The sequence below is a fragment of the Daphnia magna genome, linkage group LG5 (genome assembly GCF_020631705.1).
Source record: "Daphnia magna isolate NIES linkage group LG5, ASM2063170v1.1, whole genome shotgun sequence".
Lineage (NCBI taxonomy): Eukaryota > Metazoa > Arthropoda > Branchiopoda > Diplostraca > Daphniidae > Daphnia > Daphnia magna.
Genome location: NC_059186.1, coordinates 8,739,565 through 8,761,941, shown reverse-complemented (window position 1 = coordinate 8,761,941; position 22,377 = coordinate 8,739,565). Strand labels below are relative to the sequence as shown.

The 22,377-nt window shown below is 39.4% G+C and overlaps 3 protein-coding genes and 4 long non-coding RNA genes across 20 annotated transcripts; 2 read left to right on the top strand and 5 right to left on the bottom strand.

Annotated features, from left to right (window-relative positions):
* Nucleotides 1–398: 398 nt before the first annotated feature.
* LOC116923077 lies at nt 399–1,834 on the bottom strand. 2 transcript variants are annotated; one of them, XR_004394284.2, is made up of 7 exons: nt 1,706–1,834; nt 1,491–1,639; nt 1,322–1,432; nt 1,196–1,261; nt 1,043–1,129; nt 902–982; nt 399–805 (listed from the first exon to the last, which is right to left on the bottom strand). It is a non-coding gene; the product is annotated as an uncharacterized LOC116923077 (long non-coding RNA). The 2 variants fall into 2 exon arrangements; XR_006646893.1 differs by having other exon boundaries at nt 1,711–1,825.
* A 136-nt stretch (nt 1,835–1,970) lies between these two features.
* Nucleotides 1,971–3,526, top strand: LOC116923125. Its single transcript, XR_004394375.2, has 3 exons — nt 1,971–2,967; nt 3,037–3,196; nt 3,265–3,526. It is a non-coding gene; the product is annotated as an uncharacterized LOC116923125 (long non-coding RNA).
* A 66-nt stretch (nt 3,527–3,592) lies between these two features.
* LOC116923062 lies at nt 3,593–6,383 on the bottom strand. Of its 10 annotated transcripts, none has more exons than XR_006646892.1 (7): nt 5,916–6,383; nt 5,498–5,561; nt 5,163–5,321; nt 4,688–5,065; nt 4,520–4,575; nt 4,293–4,368; nt 3,593–4,118 (listed from the first exon to the last, which is right to left on the bottom strand). It is a non-coding gene; the product is annotated as an uncharacterized LOC116923062 (long non-coding RNA). The 10 variants fall into 10 exon arrangements; XR_006646889.1 differs by having other exon boundaries at nt 4,688–4,824; nt 5,018–5,321; nt 5,916–6,360; XR_006646891.1 differs by having other exon boundaries at nt 4,775–4,824; nt 5,018–5,321; nt 5,916–6,355.
* A 1,371-nt stretch (nt 6,384–7,754) lies between these two features.
* LOC116923122 lies at nt 7,755–8,468 on the top strand. Its single transcript, XR_004394369.2, has 2 exons — nt 7,755–8,265; nt 8,335–8,468. It is a non-coding gene; the product is annotated as an uncharacterized LOC116923122 (long non-coding RNA).
* Nucleotides 8,469–9,046: 578 nt separating this feature from the next.
* Nucleotides 9,047–10,531, bottom strand: LOC116922985 (autophagy protein 5). 2 transcript variants are annotated; one of them, XM_032929496.2, is made up of 6 exons: nt 10,205–10,529; nt 10,049–10,134; nt 9,878–9,994; nt 9,689–9,813; nt 9,418–9,624; nt 9,047–9,355 (listed from the first exon to the last, which is right to left on the bottom strand). In XM_032929496.2, the coding sequence occupies exons 1-6, from the start codon at nt 10,358–10,360 to the stop codon at nt 9,231–9,233; spliced, it is 816 nt and encodes a 271-aa protein (XP_032785387.1). In that variant the 5' UTR covers nt 10,361–10,529; the 3' UTR covers nt 9,047–9,230. The 2 variants fall into 2 exon arrangements, with proteins under 2 accessions (XP_032785387.1, XP_032785386.1); XM_032929495.2 differs by having other exon boundaries at nt 9,878–10,134; nt 10,205–10,531.
* Nucleotides 10,532–10,717: 186 nt separating this feature from the next.
* Nucleotides 10,718–12,299, bottom strand: LOC116923049 (cell death-inducing p53-target protein 1). Of its 2 annotated transcripts, none has more exons than XM_032929587.2 (5): nt 12,030–12,299; nt 11,180–11,377; nt 11,076–11,110; nt 10,948–11,001; nt 10,718–10,872 (listed from the first exon to the last, which is right to left on the bottom strand). In XM_032929587.2, the coding sequence occupies exons 2-5, from the start codon at nt 11,299–11,301 to the stop codon at nt 10,850–10,852; spliced, it is 234 nt and encodes a 77-aa protein (XP_032785478.2). In that variant the 5' UTR covers nt 11,302–11,377; nt 12,030–12,299; the 3' UTR covers nt 10,718–10,849. The 2 variants fall into 2 exon arrangements, with proteins under 2 accessions (XP_032785478.2, XP_032785479.2); XM_032929588.2 differs by lacking the exon at nt 12,030–12,299 and adding an exon at nt 11,581–11,830.
* Nucleotides 12,300–13,677: 1,378 nt separating this feature from the next.
* Nucleotides 13,678–22,224, bottom strand: LOC116922754 (NFX1-type zinc finger-containing protein 1). 2 transcript variants are annotated; one of them, XM_045174005.1, is made up of 16 exons: nt 21,970–22,224; nt 20,534–21,687; nt 20,379–20,457; nt 19,778–20,314; nt 19,502–19,696; nt 18,566–19,442; nt 18,411–18,494; nt 18,112–18,347; nt 17,553–18,053; nt 16,225–17,484; nt 15,762–16,156; nt 15,460–15,701; nt 15,230–15,401; nt 15,054–15,165; nt 14,770–14,969; nt 13,678–14,709 (listed from the first exon to the last, which is right to left on the bottom strand). In XM_045174005.1, exons 2-16 carry the CDS (start codon nt 21,646–21,648, stop codon nt 13,782–13,784), a joined length of 6,933 nt encoding a protein of 2,310 aa, XP_045029940.1. In that variant the 5' UTR covers nt 21,649–21,687; nt 21,970–22,224; the 3' UTR covers nt 13,678–13,781. The 2 variants fall into 2 exon arrangements, with proteins under 2 accessions (XP_045029940.1, XP_045029939.1); XM_045174004.1 differs by lacking the exon at nt 21,970–22,224 and having other exon boundaries at nt 20,534–21,909.
* Nucleotides 22,225–22,377: the final 153 nt, after the last annotated feature.

Genomic DNA, 22,377 nt, shown 5'->3' with positions numbered 1-22,377 from the left:
GTTGGAAAAATAAATAATCTAAGTTTATCTTTGATTAGGATAAAGTTGACTAACGTGAAATGAAATAAACACGAAAAACAAATTTAAATTTAAATTGTTTTTATTGTCCCACCTCCTCCCAACAATTCCACCACTATTTTACATAACAGAATAAACATACATACAAATATATACACAAATATACATACACTTAACTAAGTTAACCCGTTGGCTGCCAGGCCACGCAACCCGTAGGTTGCTTAAACTACATTAACTACGCATCGCGTCATAAGGATCGCGAACAAGGTGGGACTTGTCCGAAGACAAGTCCGGGCTGACAAGGTGACGGAATCCGTTACAGGGAATGCACACCCTCAGGAATCCGCCACTGCATCGACAAAGAGAAGTCCCTACTGGTGCATTGCCTAAGGCGCCTTGCGGCGAAGGCCATTGCGGCCGGTCCCTACAAGCTACAAAAAAAATGGGACGCAAACGGGGTGGCAGCCAACGGGTTAACTTAAACATTACAATGCAAAATAAATCAATACCAGGGCGACGATCCACGGTGAACCCCCTAAAGGCGAAGCCGGCGACGAGGTGATGGCGACGAGGTGATGGCGTCGACAAAGACGGCCAAGACGGCGATGAAACAAAGGCGAAGACGGCCAAGACGACGACGAGACGGAGATGGAGGCGAAGACGTCGACGAAGACAGTGATGAGGCGAAGACGTCGACGAAGACAGTGATGAGGCGAAGACGTTGATGAGGACAGCGATGAGGCGAAGGCGTAGACAACAACGAAAGGAAGACGAAGAAAATGTAAATCTAAATAGATTAAATGACGCAAAAAAAGAAGTAAGCGATTTTGGGCGGAAAATGGCATTTGTCTGATAAAACGATGAAAAAGCCATCTTAACTTACGCGTGTGCTCCATTGGGGGCAAAACTACCGAAATTGTCGAAACGGCAGTGTTGCACCCAAGAAAGATGAATATTTGCAGTCCTACCAAAGAATTTTATGTTACAACACAACAATGCTCCATATCCTGGAAACTTAAAATACCAAAAAATGGAGATGGTGTTAAAGCCTATCCATGTTAGTTGGCTAAGTAACGGTGAGAAGAACAGCAGGATTAACAATGAAAATTCTCTGTTTATACAACAAAGATTTATATGTAAAAATGAGAAATCCAGATAATCCACAAAATTAATATACCAGGGTAAGGCGATGAACCTTATTCCATGTTGGCATTCGACAGACTAAGAAGAGAGGAAGACAAGCCTGTGTAGAGAAAATTTTAACAGATGAATGTAGTGGGAGATAAGTAATGTTCTGAAATACCTAATAGCTGAAGTGTATGGATGATGGTTGGCTAATTAGAGAAGCTTAGAAATCTGGATACCTGGGATGCTGAAGGCTTAGCAACACAGTAGATAAGGACTCTGTGGTTGACTGACAAGAGAACACATCACTAAGCTTAAACAAAAGGCTTGAGGTTCATTAACAGTACTTGAACTGGATGATGATCTTCATGTAAGGAATAGTGGCCTTCTTAAAGTGTCAGGATTCCTTGTGGTACATTGATAGCAGAATGCAGGCTGCTGGTTCAGCAGCTGGCATAGCTGACAGAGTGAAACACCACCACATACAAAAAGCAATCTATTTCAAGGGTTTCCTTTTCAATACATACCCAACGATAGCAATACTGAATAAATAACAACATACCGTACATTTTTTGATGAAAAATCTTTTGAAACACAAAACAGAGCAACGTAACAAACACCAATTTAACTTGTCACTCGTAATCTTCATCATAAACGCACATCAACGCCATCTACAGTTTCCGCCTAGAACCCAAAATTATATTTTACTTTGAATGTTGAAATAAGTACAATACTTGCTTTAAGTGCTTGAATTTTGCTAATCTCTGATAGCTGAATTCCAATTTTAGGCTTAACATCCTAGAATATAAACCACTAGTTGCAGCACGAAACGCTAAACATTTGTAGGTAAAACGGTCGTAGCTCGTATGATCAGCCTGTAGTGTTGAAAGCAAGAAAACACGGAATAATAGCTATCACACCCTAACGCATGCGAGAAAAGTATTTGAAATTGTTAGAACAATGCAGCTCATTTTTTACTTTTTGCAGATTGTCACGAAAAATTTCCGGAAGTAACCGGAAGTAGCCAATGTCTCCAGAAATAGGGATCCCATAATAAAATGAATGAGATTTTTGTGATCCTTGTCAAATTTTGGGTTGGACTGACGTGTTTTTAGCCAAAAGTCGGATTTGATCAAAATCGTGATTTTTCATGAGCGATTTTTGACGATTTTCGGGTATTTTGAGTTGATACATGGAGTCGACCCCAAATTTGACGAGGATCACGAAAATGTGAATCTTTTTTCTGACAGACCAACAAATAAGGAGTTATTAGGCATTTTAAAACCGGAAGTAAAACCGGAAATTGAAATTTTGGAAATCCAAAAAATAAGCTTTATTCGCCTTTAAATTGTTAACAAGAATTGCCTAGTTCAAAGATAGACCAATATAAATAAATGTTAACGGGATTGTGAACAGTTCTGAAAGTACAGGTTGGTTTACGACCTACGCACGCTAAGATTGCGCATTAAAGAAAAACCTGAAATCAAACATTAAGAACACCTTAATTGTTCTAAATAAAATTGTCTCCATTGAACTCGTGAAATACTTGATAATAAATGAAAATCTGCAGCCAAAATTTGACAGAACTTTAAAAAAAACATGGGGTCCAGGAGCATCTGGCGAGAGTGCTGTGGAACTTCGAAAGTTCGGGGCTCCGGGCATAATAGCAAACTGCTACCGAATTGTCGAGTTTACGTCAATGAATGTTAACATGAAAAGAGTTTTATAACATAAAAAATAAAATAGAAAGAAAATAAATATTTATGTTGTGAGTCTGCATCTTGCTGAGCTTCGAAGCTGACATTCGGCTCGAAAGCTTCCTTAGTAAATATTAATTTATTACAGAAAGAAGTACTCAGCGTTGTTAACTTAAGATTTTTCGTGTACTTTCAGAATCCCAACATATTGGTGAAATGACGTAACATGGCAGCCATGTCAGAAGTAGGGTGACTTCAAGAATCACTATTTGTATGGTGTGGATTTTATAAGGACCAATTGCAATATGCTAGGGTCATGAAAGACTGTCTGGTTTGCATAGATACCCTTAAGATTAGTATGAAATCCTGTGTGTCACAGTTTGCAGTTCTGTATTTTAACTGACAATGTTTGTTTTATGAATAGGAAAATTGATCTGTTAACCGCAAATGAGTCTGAGCATCCTAAGAAGAAAAAGTAATCTTTCTATTTGTAGACTTACCAATGCTGAATCGTGTAATGTGAACTAGATTTGTTTCGTCTGCTCAATTCATGGTAATAAAAAATGTTCACACGGTGATATCAGCTAGCTACATTTGATGTGACACTAACATTTATAACCAGTTTAATTCACAAACAGTTGAATAAACTTAACGACTTAATATACAGATATTTGAAGACAGAATAAAAGAAAACGATGGTTGCACTTACCTTACATTGATATTGTGGATGTGAACTACACTATTTCTCACTATTCCAGCTTTAACTGTGTATTCATACTGTTTACTAAATGAAAAGAACACGAAGAATGAAAGTGATCTATAAGCTTTAACCGTCTATCATGCAACCAGATTTTCGATAAACTACACTTAAAACGACCTTTATTTAATGTTTAATCTCATGTTCCAGGAAAATACTAGTAATTAGTAAGCTTAACTGGGTTAAGCTCAGATATCACCAAAAAAGACGGATCAAAATAAAGACAAAAGAACTATTAACAAAAGTTATTTCTTTTTGGCAACGGATACAATAATCCGGATTAGGTGGCCGAAATACTCAACTTTAAATTTGACGGGAATTCCATTCCATTTCGAACCTTCAATCTGTATCATGCCATACGATAAAGACTTGTCGGGGGTGAGCTCGACTGGGACGAGCTGAATTGCTGATATAATGTTGACCGTCTGTATAAAGTTTCCCGGATTCCACAGGGTTAGGACCAGCACACAGGAAACATGCGGATAAGCCAGAACACACTCCAATCACTAAAACAAGACAAACTACACAATATTTTGTTTGTAAAAATTTCTCAAAACTATAATAGCAATTATTCCACACAGCTCTGCAGAAATTCCAGACGATTTTGCACTCTTCTCTACCAACTATCCAATTAATGCGGAAAGCCAGACTATCACTGTGCATATTTGAAATTCCTGTCGCGTAAAATAACATACCTATAAATGTAATCTCAGCATCCAACCAGCCTAGCCGCCAAGCCAAATCCTCCCCAACCACCTTTCAGTGAAAGTACTACAGAGAAGAAAGTTTCAATAATGGGCAACAATGGCAACATATGACCAAATTTAATGCTATCAATAATACCAACACAAAGAAAGCATTGGATACGAAGTGAATAGAAATCGACCTCCACAGGAAGGTAAAGTGTGCTAATCTCAAATACCTGCAGACCACGGATGCAGGTTCACAAACATGACGGAAAATGCAGCAGTTATCCTTCTAAAAGAGATAAGAAACCAGCTAGCAACTAAGATAAATCCCATTATGGAAATTGCAGTGCCAACTTCTGACAAAATGAACACTAAACCCATTCAGTGGATGAGTTACTCACTTGTCCATGAGAACTTTCAAACACCAATCAAAAGTGGATTGCTATAGGGGGAAAAGATTCTCAAACAGAACAGTGGAAAGCTTTTACCACCAAATCAATCAGCTCCACACCAAATGAAGCACAATGACCAAAAGGACCTGCAAAGAAAACAACTAAAAGTAAGCCACACAATTATAAATGTTGGTAGTGTTCTAGAAGGTCCACTTCAATTGTCAAAGCTCCCAGCTGGTAACTACAAGCAATATTCTACGATCATTGCAAACATTAAAATACAAATTGCAGAGTAGCCACCAATAAATTATGCATGAAATAATATTCTAAATGATTTACTGTGAAGTAACTTTAGAAGATTGGAAGATCCCATGCAACAGTCACCCCCTTAAACCAAACAGATGTTAAATGGCTAGCAGACAGAGGCACCATAACTGTAGCTATAAACACATGAAGCAGAGATTCATCATAGAGAATGATTCACCATTACAGACACATGCATTGTCCAGCAGACCAAACATCAGTTGAAAACTACAGCATTTAAGGAAAACTAATGATTATCCAAGACCAAGAGCTCTCCATCATGGAGGACAACCTAAAGTAATAACCCCCTTCATTCCAGGTAAGGTTGAAAAGCCAATACCTATAAAAAGAAAAAAAAATCTGATTCACTAACACTAGTAAAACTTAAAAAACTTTAGATAAAATGAAGCTCAGAAAAAAAAAATCATCATTAGATGATCAGACGGCAATTCCTATCACAGATTTGTTAGGTTCATCATGTCTAATGGAAAATTCAAGTTGCCAAATTCATCTTACCTTTAAATCACCCCCACGGCGTTCATCCATTAGAATTCGGGTTTTCACCATATGATTTATGCAACTGCAATTAATCATTTAGAAACATTAGTGCCTTACAACAAGGAGGAATTTACATATTCACAACCACACTATCATAATAAGTGTAATAGAAAATGGCTAATTCAAGTTATAAATTTTGTCAATATAGCATCACTACACAATCTAATCCCGAAAATTTATGTTCGTAACTGACGTTACCACGTGGTCTAACCATCCGAATGATACCATAAAAGTCAATAGAAAAAAACGCTAAGAAATACTTCCTGGTGCATAATAAGATTTGTCACAGAACGTTCTAAGTTTATAAAAACAGCCACACAGAATACCTATCGCCTCAAAACAATTTTACTAACACAAAGAGAGATTTTCAACTTACTTTTCTGACGGACGTACCATACTTCACTGTTGAACACTTCAGAGTGTTCTGAGAGAATTCATACTTTCATAGGCCAGAAGTACAGTATGTTCCAAAAAAATCCGACCACCCTTTTCAAATAAAAATGCCCCCTATTGTCAAATAGCACAATTGCATCGAGTTTTAGGCCAAATTGAAGCACATGGTAAAATGTGGAAAAACCATGTAAGAAATTGCCATGGAAACGAGACAACCATTAGTTAGCTCGCATCCTTACATCAGTGTGTGCTGGGAATACTTGCCGTTAGGCATAGCCAAGAATTTTACAAAGTTTTATCATTTTTCTACTCTACTGGTCTACGCGAGACAGACTAAAGGAATGGAAGTTTCGTTTCTATGGCAACCAAACATTAGTTGTAGGCGGATTTGCTTAACCAACAAAAACAAAAGAATACTTTAATTATATCATTATTAAATTATAATAATATAATATAAATCACAATTTATTAAAAAATAACAATTAGAATAATTAATATATATTAAATATATTAATTATAATAGTGACTTATTAAGTATTCTTTTAATGAAAACGTTTCAAAAAAAGATGCATAATAATTTACTATTGTAATAAATAAATCTAATATTCACAAAAAGAAATTGTATATTATTTTATTTCAGTTAAAAAAATTTTGTAAATAGTAATTTAAATTATATTATTATAATTTAATAATGATATAATAAAAATATTCTTTTGTTTTGGGGGTTGAGCAAATCCACCTAAAATAAATGTCTGGTTGTCATAGAAACGAGATTTCCATTCCTTAACTCTGTCTCGCGTAGACCAGTAGAGTAAAAAAATGGTAAAACTTTGTTAAATTCTTTGCTATGCCTAACGGCAAGTATTCCCAGCACACACTGATGTAAGGATGCGAGCTCACTGATGGGTGTCTCGTTTCCATGGCAATTTCTTACATGGTTTTTCCACATTTTACCATTTGCTTCAATTTGGCCTAAAACTCGATGCAATTGTGCTATTTGACAATAGGGGGCATTTTTATTTGAAAAGGGTGGTCGGATTTTTTTGGAACATACTGTACAAGTACAGCTCCCATGACATTGTCATGCCGTTGGCAAAATCTTGGATGCTAATGCATGAAACACAGTTGCGGAATGCGTTGCCATACTTTCCAATCGCAATCTGGGAAGCGAGTCAACCTCAACACTCAACCAGAGCAGAGTAATAGAACTTCACTCTATGACTCTGACCAGAGTAATAGAATACTATATATATAGTATTCTATTACTTTCCTATTATACTATATATATAGTATTCTATTACTCTGACTCAACAGTCAAGAAAAAATCGCAATCCGGCGGTAATCGTCAAACGGCAATCGCAAATGTATGATGGATTGATGGTATGATGTATGCTTGCTAGCGTTTTAGGTCTTTGCTTCAATTGCCAAAACCACAAGTCCACAGCTAAATTTTTGAGCTCTGCCAAAACATTTTGTTGCTTTAGTTATTATTGTTTTCGTATAAGGGAAATCTGAATGGAACTCGATATCGCGAATAATGCCAATAACGGGACAAAGAAGAGCAGCGGCAAGGATTAAATTGTGCAAGTCTTGATGCGTATTTCAGTACGCGCAATTTTCAAAAAATCAGATTTTTCTAAAATTAATTAAAAATTCCCTGTTGGCCCTGTCTTGAACCTTTTGGTCCCTAAAAATCGGGAATGAAATGATTCAATTCATTCACTTTTATAACACATTTACTAAAAATTAAAAATACTAAAAATAGAAAACCGGGTTTTTTGCTATCTCCCTGAGAGACGATCAGCCTAACTCACTAGCGAACCTGGTAGGGAATCTTAGAACCCCTTACTAAACACCCGCCGCTCTGGAGATAGGACCCTAGTTTATAGGACGATCGTGTACTGTACTGTACCTTTCCTATTATATCGTGCTCAGACCAAAGTGCTTAGACATTCCTTTCCTTTCCTTGTCCACGACATCTAGCGGAACAACAAGAACTATACTTTTTGCCCTATTCCAGTCGTCCCCCACTAGAATTCCCAAAACTCCCGCAACGAACGCCACCGGTAACGCCGCCCATGTCTGTATCTAATTGTCCACTTTGTTTAAGTAAATATTTAACTACGCAAATAAACTCACATTTATGCAAAAAAACTTTTATTTATATCAAAGACAACATCAAATAGAATTATGTGAGGAAAACAAAACCCATCCCAACTCCTAAGTAACTCTGATCTTCCCTATTTTAATTTTTAATACGCTGGCTAAAGCCATTACGGGACGAAAATGCGTTTTCATTTACTACTATACTTCATGTAAATTTTCATGTAAAAGTACGAGTTTTTTAAACTGCTTAGTCCTACGTTACCTAGCAGCTTAACTAATATCAACGTTTGTCACAGAGCTGAAGAAAGGAAAACCCTGTCTGACACAGTGACGTCCAAATAAATGGTTAATTAAAGAACAGGAGGAGTTATATAAAAACGTGCGTGAAATGGCGTTCCGTATTAAATAAAACATCACGCTTTACACCTGACATGATGTGTAATATTTGGGACCGCAACCAATTTCTTGTACAGAAAAATCTATACGCATTCGGATTTAATTGCCTAAGGCTAGGCTCAGCAGTGGTGAGTGGGATGGGGTATAAGTACTGTAAAATTATCTTTACGTTCAACCGAAGTATCTGAAAATTAATATCAATGACAGGGCTGTACGTTGTCTCAGAAGGTGATGTACATTAGGTAAACGGGTTGCACTGTTCAAATGTCAAACTGGATTGATGTAACACTGCTTAACTGTTTAAACGGCACTGCGGAGCATAAGACATTAACGTTTGTGAACCTAGGTTTTCAAGACAAGTTAGGGAAAATGTTAACGATATAAAGCGCTAGCCCCCATTTATTTTTGAGCAATTAAAGCTCAAGATTAGTTTAGGCAGCATATCAAAACTAGCACTCAGTTTGATCAGGCGGGTTTAGCTGTGAACTAGCTTTATCAATAATGATGAAATGAACTTTTCGTCATGTGCTTAAAGAGGCAAACAGTGAAGTGTCTCAAACAACAAAAGGAAATCTGTTGGACAAGCGACTGTCCACATTAAAACCACTAATGGCCAAAATGTACACTATGTATATCAAAATGGGGAATGGGAACGATACAAAGTCATTTGACTAAGCGGACACCAACTTTGTCCTATTGAAAAGGTAGAAAAACCCGATAGAGAAAAAAAATCGTCAAAACATTGTATGGGTGCAAACCCAAAAGAAATCATCAAAATAACGCCTCAGCTCTAGACTTAAGGTGAAGAGTATCGGATGCATAGATGCAGGAAGTTATCCGGATAACTTAAATGCTCACTTATCCACTGAAGAGGAGTTTCCAGAGGGAGATCAATCCCGTGAATGACGACTTGAAATGGTCCTTTAATTAAGAAAATTGACGATTTAAAAAAGCTTTTTCTTAAATTTGGCAAATCATCATACCTTTAGATTCGAAATTGAGATTCGCTCTCTGAAGTAAATCTTCCAGAGTTAGTCTCTTCTCGTTTTCAATTGATTTGACTAGATATTGCATAAAAGGCTTGGAAGTTAACTGAGGGGCATACAGACGAAATGGAATGTAACGGAAACCATCCTCAGCGCTATGTTCCATTAACTTTCGATTTGCTGACCAGAATTGGTCGAACCTGTCTGTAAAAGACTGCTGTAAAAATTTCATCAATCATGGCACATCACAAAGTATTATATACTGTACCATGTAAGAGTCCTAACCAAAGTTGCTTGTGGTCACGCTCTTGCATTAGAGCCATTATATGATTCTTATGTTTCAGAGCATCAGCTTCCTTTAAGCTGTGCATCAAATGGGATTCAACAACATCTCTGACAAGGAATTAATGTTAAGCACTAAACTGTCTTATTGGTGATAGAACTTGAAAACGATTACTTTGAGGGGCATTTGAGTAATTTGTTATCAGGATATTTGTCAAAATGGACTGTTATCTGCCATGGTAATTCTGAATTTGTGACCAGCAGATCGTAGATAAGTCCAATTGGATAATGCCTACATATGTATTGTATAGAAAAATACTTATTTTTTAATATATCAAAGAAATACCATTTCAGAGGAAATTTTTCAAACTCCAGCCACATTTCATTGTCATGCTTTTCTGGGACAACACACCTTACAAAGTGCCTCCGAACCTGACAAAAAGTAAACCATAAAATACCTCAATATTATTATTTAAATTCATCAGTTTAAAGTCATACTTACTTTATCTGTGACAAGAGGGAAGTAAGTCAAGCGTGGAACCATAAGATAGAATGGATCTGGTGCAATAGGTGTGGACACTTCCTCTGTAGCTAAAGTAAAACAGACTGGCAGTCTGCCTTCCCATATCTCACGTAAGATCTCTCTGTCTTCAGCCATGACAAGCAGGATGAGGTCAATAGGTCTTCGTTATTTAAAGAATACAAAAACGTAACCCGAAGTGACATCAATAATTAAAGAATTCGAAACAACTCTTTTTGTAAGGCTAGTTGGCCAATTAACAATCCCTTCTAGATGATGAGATGACCAACAACAAAAAGCAGCGCCACAGGCGGAGACAGAGAGAAATAGTTTAATAACTGATACGCATGGATCGTAATGTTCCAGCGCAAATTCAAAATTCTCCGTTTAGAGTCCGTTTAGAGAGTTCACAGTTTTAGATGCTAATTACGTATTCACCGTCGCCAAAAAAAGTGTACTACCTCTTCCTTAGCACTGAAGGAGAACCCTCCAAAATAACAAAAGAAGATCCATGTATTTTTAAGCACGAATAACGGATAAAAAGCCAAGTATATAGAATATTTTTAGGCAACACGAAAAACACCGGCTAGGAACCGTGATCTTGTTACATCGATACCATAGTGTCCGTCAGAGAAACCGCTTGAAGCGTCCTAGAAAAATCGGGTTGAAAACATCACACGAGAATGACGAAGTATAAAAATAGGAAAGTGGATAACAGCTCATACCTAGGTAAGCGTTACAACTGGGACAGAAGTGTTCTACATCGAGGCAGTCTTTAACTTTCAAGATAAAAGTTTAAAAAATAATATAATTCAACTAATTCTGTGCAAGTAAAACCATTCAAATTACTTACTGAAACACGGTATTAGACAACACCCGAGGACGCATCTGTTTTTCAATTAAAATTGTTAGGAAAAAAAAACTTCCATTTGAAAATGAAAATAAAGGCATGTTTACCCGAAGAGACATATTAAAATGCCAGAACAAATGGGAACCAACCCTGGTTTAGTTTTGATTCCCGTCTGAATTTCCGCCTGGCATTGCGGACATTTCATCGTGCAAACTTCCGGTCCCAGCATTTTATTAAGTTTGTCAAAAGTTCAAGAGACAAATGAATTCAAACGTCCTTTCCAGCTGTTCTCTTCCTTTCGTCACCTAGAACGATTTTAGAGAAAAAGATAAAATATACAGTAATTCCAGTGATTAATTGCGTTGTCCAGCGCTGGAATATTTAAAACAGTAATATGGCTGTTCTTTTTCACTAAACTAGGTCAGCCCTGCGTGGCATTCGAATAAAGTGATCTACATTTTCGCATGGCCAGATAGCACACAGTTGGTCACGGTGAACATTTGTTTACCTTCCAGCATCTGGCATCGAAATGAGACAACTACGGGTGGGAAAAAAATAGAATAAAAACAGCGTTCGTACAACAGCAAGGTTTGTGCAATGGCATCAGCAGGGCAAAAAACAAAAAAAGAGACCGATGTAAATATGTATAAATATAAAAACATGGGAGTCGTGCGACTTAAACAAAATCAAAAATAGCCCAGCTCTTGGTTCCGTGAGTGCGAAGTAACTTAGGGATTTTTCTTGTTGCCATGCTTTATTTTAATTTGTTGATGGAAAATGCCTTTGCATTCGGTAAGCAGCGAACATTTTTTGTTGGCTGAAGCTCAGCACGTACCGAATGGCTAGCAGAACGAAACAAAACCGAATAGGGATAGAAAACCACAACCACTGACATGATGAATGGGCCGTGTCCCGCCAGCGCACGCGGGAAGTTCCTTATTTTAATTCAAAACTTACCTTTCAAACTGAAAAGAGAAACGTGTTTCCTTTTGATTTTTTTTTTTTTTAGAAAGTGCTGAGCTAATACTGCTGCTGTCGTGACCCCACTCGCGTGAATATATTCCCTTCAGAGATCCGGCATGTACCACATCGTTTCAGTCTACTCGATTCTTTTGAAGGCACTCAGAGAAAACGAAAGGCACAGCAATCCTTGAATAGCAGGCAGGATGAAAAAAGTATACTTCTAGCGCAACTCGTTGCTGGCCGGGAACTGCCGAGAGATAAGCAGCTGCTGAGAGAAATGGTGTGCCAAATAGCTCCACACCTCTAAATCCCTGTTGGGCGTTTCTAGAGAAGTTCACGTGAAAGTCGGTTTTTGATTTTCATTTCCTTTGTACCTATTTTCTTTTTTCATTATTTCTCTCCACGTTTTGTTTGGCGTACATATATGCCTTCGTCATATTACGAAGAGTACCATCTGCATTCTTGTTCAAAACACTGCGCAGTCGTGGAACAGCTGAACAACTCTCGGCAGTCTTATATGTCTTGGTAGATTTTTCAAGCAAACTCGTACGGCATTCCAAGAGCGCGACGCTGATAAATGTAATCCGCATTCGTGGGCAATGAACCAACATCTTATTAACTAAGGTTTGTCTCGATGAAACAAATTTGAAATTTTTTCTTTAACAACATTGTGTGTTCATAGAAACAAATAGTATAAAAAGTAGCCCGTCTGAAGGTCCATTTGGCTCATCAGCTATTTCAGCTTGAGGTTTCTTTTTATCTTTGTTTTCATTCACTTCGTCTTTTTCTTGAACTTTCAAAATGCTTACAAGCGAATTCGTGTAAAAACAAATAGAAAAAAGGCGGAAAACAAATTGTAGAAATCCCGGCGGCTGTTTTTTGTGTTGCCTTTAAAGCCGACGTCCCTCGCACGTGACAGGTTGAAATCGGCTGATTGATGAACCAACGGCTGTTTACTGATGTATGAGGTGAGGTGTGGAATAGTGTAATTTTAGAACCGCACTTCACAGACAGGAAGAATAATGATACAATTTAAAATGCTGATTGACCGTTTCCCGTATCGAGTTTTGATTAAAGTAATACTTGTATTAGTTTCCTATCCGTGATCCGTATTTTTACAATTTTATAGAATTTAAAGTAACAATCGTATCATCAAGGTAAGGCAAGCATAAGGAATAAGGTTGACCACAGAAATCGGACTTCTACGAAAATACGATTAAATTGCAGCGCATTTCGCTGGTCATGTCCAACTGTTCTGTCACGGCCGAAGTAACTGTGTAAGAACGAGGTTTTCGTGAACCCACTCTAAAAAACTGTTTTTTCTCCCGATCCTTTCGTCGTTAATTGAGCCAGCACGTTTGGTGGATAAAAGGCCTCGTCATAGCCGGTCGGCTAAATGCAGATACTACAGGTAGGTCAGCCCTACAAGACTAAGTAGGTTCAATCTACTAGTCGCTATTACACGGAGGATCCTAGCATAGTTTAATTCCTACTTGGCAGGCACAAACCACATTAACTTTGAGGCACATGATATTTCCATTCCTTAAGGATACAAAGATTTTTTTAAAATCTAGAACGAGTGAAATGTTATGCTCAAAATTGAGTGCTGCTGAAAGAGCTTTGAAAAAAAAAAAACAGGAACGAAAAGTAATTTCTGTGTAAAACGAACAAGATTAACATTAAAAGCAACATGCCAACAAACTGACATAAAGAAATTAAAAGAAAAATGTAAAAGAAATTATTGTCTTATGCGAGAGATTGATCCAAGCATTCAGGACATTGTGGATGACGACTACGACAAAAGACGGCCTCGCAGGACGGTATCGTGCATTTCATCCATAATTCACTACTCATGTTCAGGCGTTGAATGAGGGTCTTATTTACCGAGCTAGCCAAGTTAACACTAAAAAACTTTGACTTGCGATCAAGCCACTCCAAAAGATAGTTTTCTTCAATGCTAGTCCACTGATTTCCGTTAAGTAGATGGGACGCTTTGTCCAGCTGCCTTTGATCAACACGAACGGATGCTGGTACTGTGGCTGAAAGGGTGTCTACAACAAAGAATTGTCGATGCAAATCAAAACGTTTCCACGCACTCAACAACTCGAGATAGTATCCCTGGCCAGAGTTTGCGTATTTCTCCATGTACTTAAATCCAATTGATGCCCGGGTCTTGACGTATTCCACTGCTGTATCGCTCAATACAAAGACGTCCTTCTTCTTATTCTGCTCAATGGAATCCATGGAATATTTCTTCTTCGCGTCTTTTACGAGGTAACACAAAAGATAGGTGATTTGCATACGATACAGTAAATCCCAACGTTGATCTCTACTAAGACTGCGAAGACATACGCCCTGAATAAGGACTGAATTCAGTTGTGCTTCAAATTCAACTTCAGTTGTCTTCAGTTTGGTCAAAGATTTACGGATCTTTTCGATGTATGAAAAAACTTCTTTATCGTCCTTGGCAACCTCCCACTTGATGCTGATCAAATCTACGTAGAACTCTTTAATTTTGTCACCGTAACGGAAACAGTCTCGAATGGCGCGTCTACACTGCGGACATGATGGGCATCGAATATTGCACACGGTGTCTTCACTTTCCCCGTTTCCGTTTATCCATTCGTCCATTTCTTCTACTTCGACATAGTGGGCGCATTCAAGATAGATATACCTAAACATTTTAAATATTTATTATTAATGAAAATTCTAAGTCCATTTGGGGGGGTTGTACCTTGCTTTGGGGTTGTAGTTAGGTATTTTAACGTAGGCACAAGATGGGCATTTGGGCGGGCAAATTTCACCGCAAAGACCATTACAAGTATGTCCGCAACGAAACGTTTTCTTGCACGGTTTGTCACACGGAGCTCGTTTACAAAACTCATAACACGGGTGGTCACAAACTTCATGAGGACACTCCCATTCACACTTTTTCTAAATAAACCAAACAATCATTATTTCAAAACAGATAAAAAGAAAAAAAAAAAATTTTAATTGGAAAGAATTTTTTTACGATACCATGCAAGAAACACACTCATTACTGCACTGTTCCATGCACTTTTGATGAGAGCATTGATAGTCACAAGCTTTTTTGCATGGGGGACAAGCTTTCCCGCACTGGGCTTCGCATCTGCGAGAACCAGTGTAGAATGAGAGAACATAAACATCACTGTAAGGGATGATTTGAACTATACTTATGACCACAAATCAGGATCTTTTTGCAGCGCTGGACGCAGGCGGAATGGAACTGGTTTATTCGGCATTCGTTGCAATTTGCGGTGCAGCGATGACCACAAGCCAATTTTGCCTTGCATGGAAAGGTACAATTACCCACCTCTAACTTCTTAGCGTCAAGAACAGCTTGATCTGAAAATGTAAACAATCATTTCTGCTCAATCGATGTGACTTGAAGGTTTCTGAGCACCTGCGTAACGAAGACGGCATTCTCCGCGCAAACCATGACCGCACGGCATAGGAACTCCTTCGAGTTCGACTTCTTGTTGGCAAGAGTTTGTGGCGCATTGCTCTCGACAAAGGAGCCTGCAGCGATGTCCACAGTGTAGTTTTTTCTCACACATGGAAGTACAGTCATTCCTGGACAGCTTTTTCCCACACTCGATTTTCACTTTGTGCCCGCATTTTGGAATCACCTTCTCCACCTCAATCCTAGAAAGGAAAGCCGTTTGAAGTGGATTAATAAAGGAAGATGAGCGAACTTTTCTTTACCGACAGAAGAGACTGCTCAATTGTTTGTTGCTCTCTTTGGACCCACATTTTAAGTGATACATGTGGCCACAAGGCAATTCTTTTACCTCCTCGACATTACAAGTCAATGCGAGTCTCTTCTTCAATGGGACACCACATTTCGTAGGAACAGTGTGTCGACATCCTAGTACCTGCTCGATTCGAGCATTGCAGAAGACTGTTTCAGCAGAAATAGAGCACGCAACACGGGCCAGGTGATTACACGGTAACCGTTTCTCAATAAGCTCGCCACATATGTTTTCTTCCAAAGAAGATGCTTCCCCACAAACGACGTTCAAAACGTGACCACAAGCACGTTTTAACGATATGGGTGCAAAGCATATTTCTTTGCTTGGCTCACGGAAACACGGCATGTCCTAAGAATTATAAAAATTAATAATTTAAACAGTTCAACTGGACAGATGTTGCAACAAAGAAATTGTACCTTAGTATGACCACATCTCAACTGTCTTGAAACCGTTTCATTACAAGCATGCGCAGTTCTACGGGCATGGCAAGGTAATGAACAATAATGTCCACAATCAACGGGTGTTCCACATTTGATTTTACATTTATCTCTTGCTTTTATCTCCTGTTCCCTGCAACGAATGGTGACCATGTGATGGCATGGTAATGTGTAATTAATCAGGGCTGTGCAAGTGATGCTCTTGTCAATCTGTTGTGCACATGGAAGACGAATTTCGTGTCCACAATGCAGCATCTTTAACGGTTCGGCTTTACATTTCCATTGGCACAATTGAAACTTATTTTTCGCGATTGAGCATGGAACCACTTGCACGTGCGAGCAGAGTGGATGGAGTACTTCGGTTTCTTGGTTGCAAACAATTGAACCAATCCCCTCACTGCACCGGACAGGATGCATGTGACCACACAGCAACATCTTCTCTACAACGGTTGTGCAAGGTGGAGTCGTGTTCCAGCACACGGTTTTGATGCTATGGCCGCATGGAAGAGACCGAACTATTTCCTGAAGACATCGTTCAATGGGTTTGGAACATATACCCTTTTGTTTATGTCCACAAGGCATTCGACGGTTGACCGTAGCCTGGCAAGGGATAACTATTGGTTTTCCAGGACAGACGAACTCCGAAACGTGGCCGCAGTCTAGCTTTCTCTCATCTGTTATGCCACAATCATATCCTGATGGATCGTCAGAACATTTCATCCATTTCGAATGACCACAGAGCAATTTCTTGCATACCATTTCTTTGCAAGAAAATTCCAGCAGAAAAGGATGAATTTTTGATTGATAACAAGGTATCTTTGCAGTGTGGGAACACATAAATCTGTGCTCGATTTCCGTCTTGCAAAGTGAATCGTCCGGTGGCATAGAACAAGGAATCTGCTGGCTGTGTCCACACGGAAGTAATTTTTGTACTAAGACGGGACAGGGAAATCCTGAAACTGAGGTTGTTTTCTTCGAGCACATGACGTAGTGTTCATGCATGCACGGTTTCATGATTACCGGTACACGCTCGTGACATGCCACTTCGAGGATATTTGTCGAGCAGGCAATAGATTGACTGTGACCACAATTCAGTTTTTTCTCAACCTTTTCGAGACAACTTCGCGTATGGGGTCCGTCCGCATGACACGTAAGTCTACATCCATGGCCACACGGCAACTCAACTGCACAAATTTCGCTACAAAATGATCCAACGGGAAAATCTTCCGGACGATTTACCTATGGAATTAAAACAAAGATTCGGTTATCGAACAAATATATATCATATGTATGAACATCTGAAATACTTTATGAATGGTTTGGGTGTGGTAGCGGCACTGAAGAGGAATCGCTTCGCCAATCTCTCCGTGTTCCAATAAAACATTTTCCATATGAGCCCAAAGTGGACTTGCCATGGCCAGCATACGGATGTTACCCAAAATGTAAAGTCCGTTGCGGGCACGGGACAGCGCCACGCAGACGCGATTGTCGATGCGCAGGAAGCCAACCGAGTTGCGTGTGTTGTTTCGCACCAAGGACAAAATGATGACGTCGTTCTCTTCCCCCTGGAAATTGTCAACCACCGTCATCCGAACGTCAGCTAACGCGCTCGATTTGTAATTTTTTCGAGCGTTCAAGAGCTGATGTAGCTGCGCGGTGTAGGTGGCCAAGATCGTGATTCGCTTGCCAGAAACTTGTTTATCTCGCATCAAATACAGGGCTAAACGAAGGGCCATTGCAACTTCATTCAGATTGTAAAAACTGCTGCCTTCTTCCTTCTCCGGATGATTGTGATGATAAAAAAATACCTGAAAACGATAACGCGGTTAAACTACGAAAATCCTCGTAAGAGAAATTTTTAATTACGTCGTTTTGCATTCCTGGAATGTGGGGATGGCCATAGACACTGCTGTGATTTTCTAATTGCGCGTAGACAGCTGGGACGATCAACCGTGCTATTTCAGGTCGCATTCGATGCTGAACACCGAGCCTAACTGCCTTCATGCCACCCATGATGAGACGTTCAAACAGTGATACGTTCAAATGATATTTCGTTGCCAGCTGGTGTACGTTCACGGACGGTCGCAGCTGCTGGTGATCCCCTAAATTCGAGAAAGAACTGTGAATCATTTTTAATTTCAAATGATCTTCAATGCAATACTCACCAATCATAATCAAGTGTTGGCAATCAGCCGTTAATGAACATATAATGTGCGACTCGAGAACTTCAGCGGCTTCTTCCACGATAACTATAAGATAGAAAATTTGCACTAAAATTTGAAGAAAAAATTGAAGAAAGCAAAACCTTTAAAAGGTATACCTATTTTCGCTTTAAGCGATTCGAGTAGTGCCCGGTTCTTAGCTGCTCCCGTGGTGGTCATACCAACAACGTCTGCAGTACGACAAAGAGCTGCAAGTGCCTCACCCTTGAGTTCATTATATTCCTTGATTTTTTTTTCGTAGTCTATTTCACTGTCACGTAAATCATTATTTACGATGTCCTGGTAACTGCGCTTCCACTGCGCAAACAGCATCCAGCGTTTGCTTAATGGCAAAGTCATGATTTCATCGGCCGAGAAATCTTCCGGCTCGTAAGTCTCGTACTGCATCGCTAAAAGCAAGTCACGAATGTACTGCATTCTCTCCATTTGATTTTGGGCAAAATTTGAGAATATTTTATCCTCCATATCTTCATGGCCTTCTTCGGATTGACACCACGGGACATATTCGCCATCATCAACGTTATCACTAACCGGATTGGGCAATACTACAGAGCTGATTTCTTCCCTGGCCAAACGTAACTCCTCTGGGTAGTCTTCATCGTCGACAATGTCTTCGTTCATATCATTGTCAATACGGTCAGGCATTTCAATATCTTCGGGTAGAAATTCAAAGGCGCTTTCCTCTTTCATGGCTGTAACTGCTTTCGCCACTTGGCTTCTATTGCGATAATTCATTCGCATTTCGCGCAGTACTTTAAGCAGCTGACGATGGTTTGACCAGCCAAGCCACCACTTGAGGATGTTGTCTTTACGTTTTTGTTTACATTGGCGTCGGTTCGCGTGTTCAAACACCTCGGATATTTCAGCGCTAATGACACCTTTACGTTTCAATTCAGCAACTTGGAGAATCTCGAATTGCGTTTGGCTCATTTTACATTGAATCACATCAATTTGCACTTCCATTTTGGCTCGTATCTGTAAACAAATTTGATTTATTTTCGCAAAAACTAACCCGTTTCGGATTTTTAACGTACCTCTTTCATTCGGTAAAAGTAATAAAGGTAATTTGAATCGGAGTATGGCCCATGTTGCTGAATTTGCATGACTCTGGATTTAACTTGATGCAAACTATAAGGTTCCAGGATCGATGACTTCGACTGGCTTCCAATGCGGACGATTTTATTAGTTGTGCCAAGTATCCCTTCCAAAAACTGATCCAAAGCGTGATTCTACATAATACGAATTTCAAGTAGCAAATGAATTTTAAATGTTTCATTTAAGATGTAGAACCCATTAAATTAATTATCTACCGTATAGCATATAACGACGACGGGCGTTCGGCTGTCTTGCCAGTTCTCACCGTGTCTCTTCCAGAAAATTTTGTTTCTTAAACGCCAATCCATTTCTGAGGTCAGCTGCAACTTGAACGATAAATTTCCTATTTCTCCCTTCTTTCCTTGCCAGAAATTTTGGTTTTCAAGCAATGAACGCAGTATCCGCAGAGCTAAGAATGTTTTTCCTGTGCCAGGTGGTCCTTGAATAAGTGCCACTCGGTTTGTAAGGGCTTGCTGCAAGGCATCGCGCTGTCTCTTATCCAGACCCAAATTTTCAGCACTTGGCCAGGTTGCCAAGTCCAAGTTTAAGGTTTGAATTCTCAGAGGGGAGTCTTTGTTATCCCTAAGGATGTAAACTGGTGAGTCTGCAAGATACGATGGGATCATTTGACCCTTTTCGAAGCCGAGAAAGTAATCCAACATCGGGAAAGAATCGTACGTGAAATTCTGCAGGACTTTAAGCACAGCCCGGTAAGGTTCGAAGAATACTACCGATTCGAGCATCACGTACACCTAGGAAAACACACGGTTAAGAGAAGTACGACGTATACATAGTTTTAAAATACTAGTCTACTACCTTTTCTGTTAAATTAATTGGAAGGTCTGGCGATTCGAGAGCCAATGTGACCTGGCCACTGGCCAGTTCTTGTGGGTGGCTAAATCCCGAGGAAAGTTAAATCTCGTAAGCATTCAATTCTAAATCCATGATATTTAAAGGGTGAAAATGTAAACCTGTTTGCAACGCTGGCTACGATGACTTCTTTCGTGCCGTCCCACAGACAAACAAGCGATCCGTGAATAAGACGCCGACTCGTGATCCAATTTACTCGTGGCAATCTCTCAAAACTAACTTTGTAAAACCGCCAAGATGTTTCGCGTTCTGGAACAAGATGTCTGTCCTGGACCAGGCCGCTCCGTTTGAAGGTTACGTTGTTGTAAATCCTCACTTCTTGGACACCCCGCGGCCCAATCTGTCCAGATGACACTTTGGCCATGCCTAGTCGAAGCGGTTGCATGAAGTCTTCCATCAGGAGACGAAATTGGACGTCTCGATAAGTTTCAAGATCAGGATAAGCTCGGCGAAGTAAGTTGGGCCTAAGAAAGACTTGTTCCTGCCAGAATATATCGTGTTGACTTGGTACAATGTTCCAGTCGGTGATGTCGTCTGGTGGTTCACCAAGTAAGGACTCCACTGAAAATTCAGAAGCTAAAGTTGTTACTTCGCAGGACGTATCTTGATTCTCTATTCCCGAGTCATCTTGCATCTCGTCCCCGGTTAGCATACTCTGAATCAGACGAAGACGTTCAATAATTCTTGGGTGTAACTGAAGATCCTGCATGGATTGGCCCTGTGTTGTGTTATAAAGGTCAATAAAAAAATTTGGGCGGATTGCAACAGCCACATTGGACGCAACAGTAAGGTAGAGGCTTGTTGTTTTGCAAAGTGCTCTGAACAAATCTTCCAGCCTAAGCTTTTTACCAGAGTTGTCAATGTCAAGTCTTGAAATATTAGTACAACACAAACCAAATTGGTGGTACAATTTTTTGTTTTCGATCATTTTGGCCATCCTCTTCAAATCTATATCGCCAAGCCTATTACATAGGCATCCCAGGATCAACCAGATGAATTCCATGTCAGTTGGGTGAAACTCTTCTACGCAAGCCGACATCTTTTGAAGCCGAGAAAACATTTCGGTCGGTGCCAACTTGTCTCGTTCGTTATACAGTTGACGTAGGGAAACGTTCGGTCCATGAACGGCATCCGTAGATTTCAGTTTGGTTTCCTTTTCAACTTTTTCCTTTCTCTTCTTAGCTTTCTTCTTCGGTGAGCTCGTTTTCCAAACCATTTTGCAGGGCGCCGTATCTCCAACTGATGTTTTTGTAGTCTGAACACATAATATAACAGCAGTATAACCACTCCATACTATTTGGTACATATCAGTGAGCAAACAGTGAGTCATATATTAAAACATTGGGTAACACTTGTGATAAGGATAATAGAAACAATGATGTACAGTTCTGAGGAAAGATAGGAAGCTGCCGTTTGAAATTTAAGCATGCATGTAGTACCAGCACCTAGTACTTCTATTTTGACACGAAGGTATGCAGCAACAATCATGACTCGTAAATAGTTAGTTACGCCACGGTTTCCCCGAAACTATACTTACGGTATTTTTGATGAAGTAGACAAAGTGGCTTCTTTGTGACCTGTAAGACGACAAACAAGTCGAAAATACAATGATGCTTCACTCAGCTCGTTATCAGTTAAGTTTTACACAATTCCAATCTAACTAAAGGAAATGATTCACTTTGCAGCCAACACTGCACCGTTTGGATTGTTATGCCAAAATAGCAATTGTGGAACCGAATCGACGTCGCGCAGACGTAAATCACTGGACATTAGGTTATACTGTGACCTTTTAACGTCGTCTGAACTGCAAGTGACCCTGAAAAACTCATGGACTACTCTAACTAAAGGACGGGACTCTTTGACAATTCCTTTGTCGGCCATGTAATTTTAGTTTATTTTTTATTAAATTTCATTTTTTAAAATAATTATTGACTTACCAAATGTC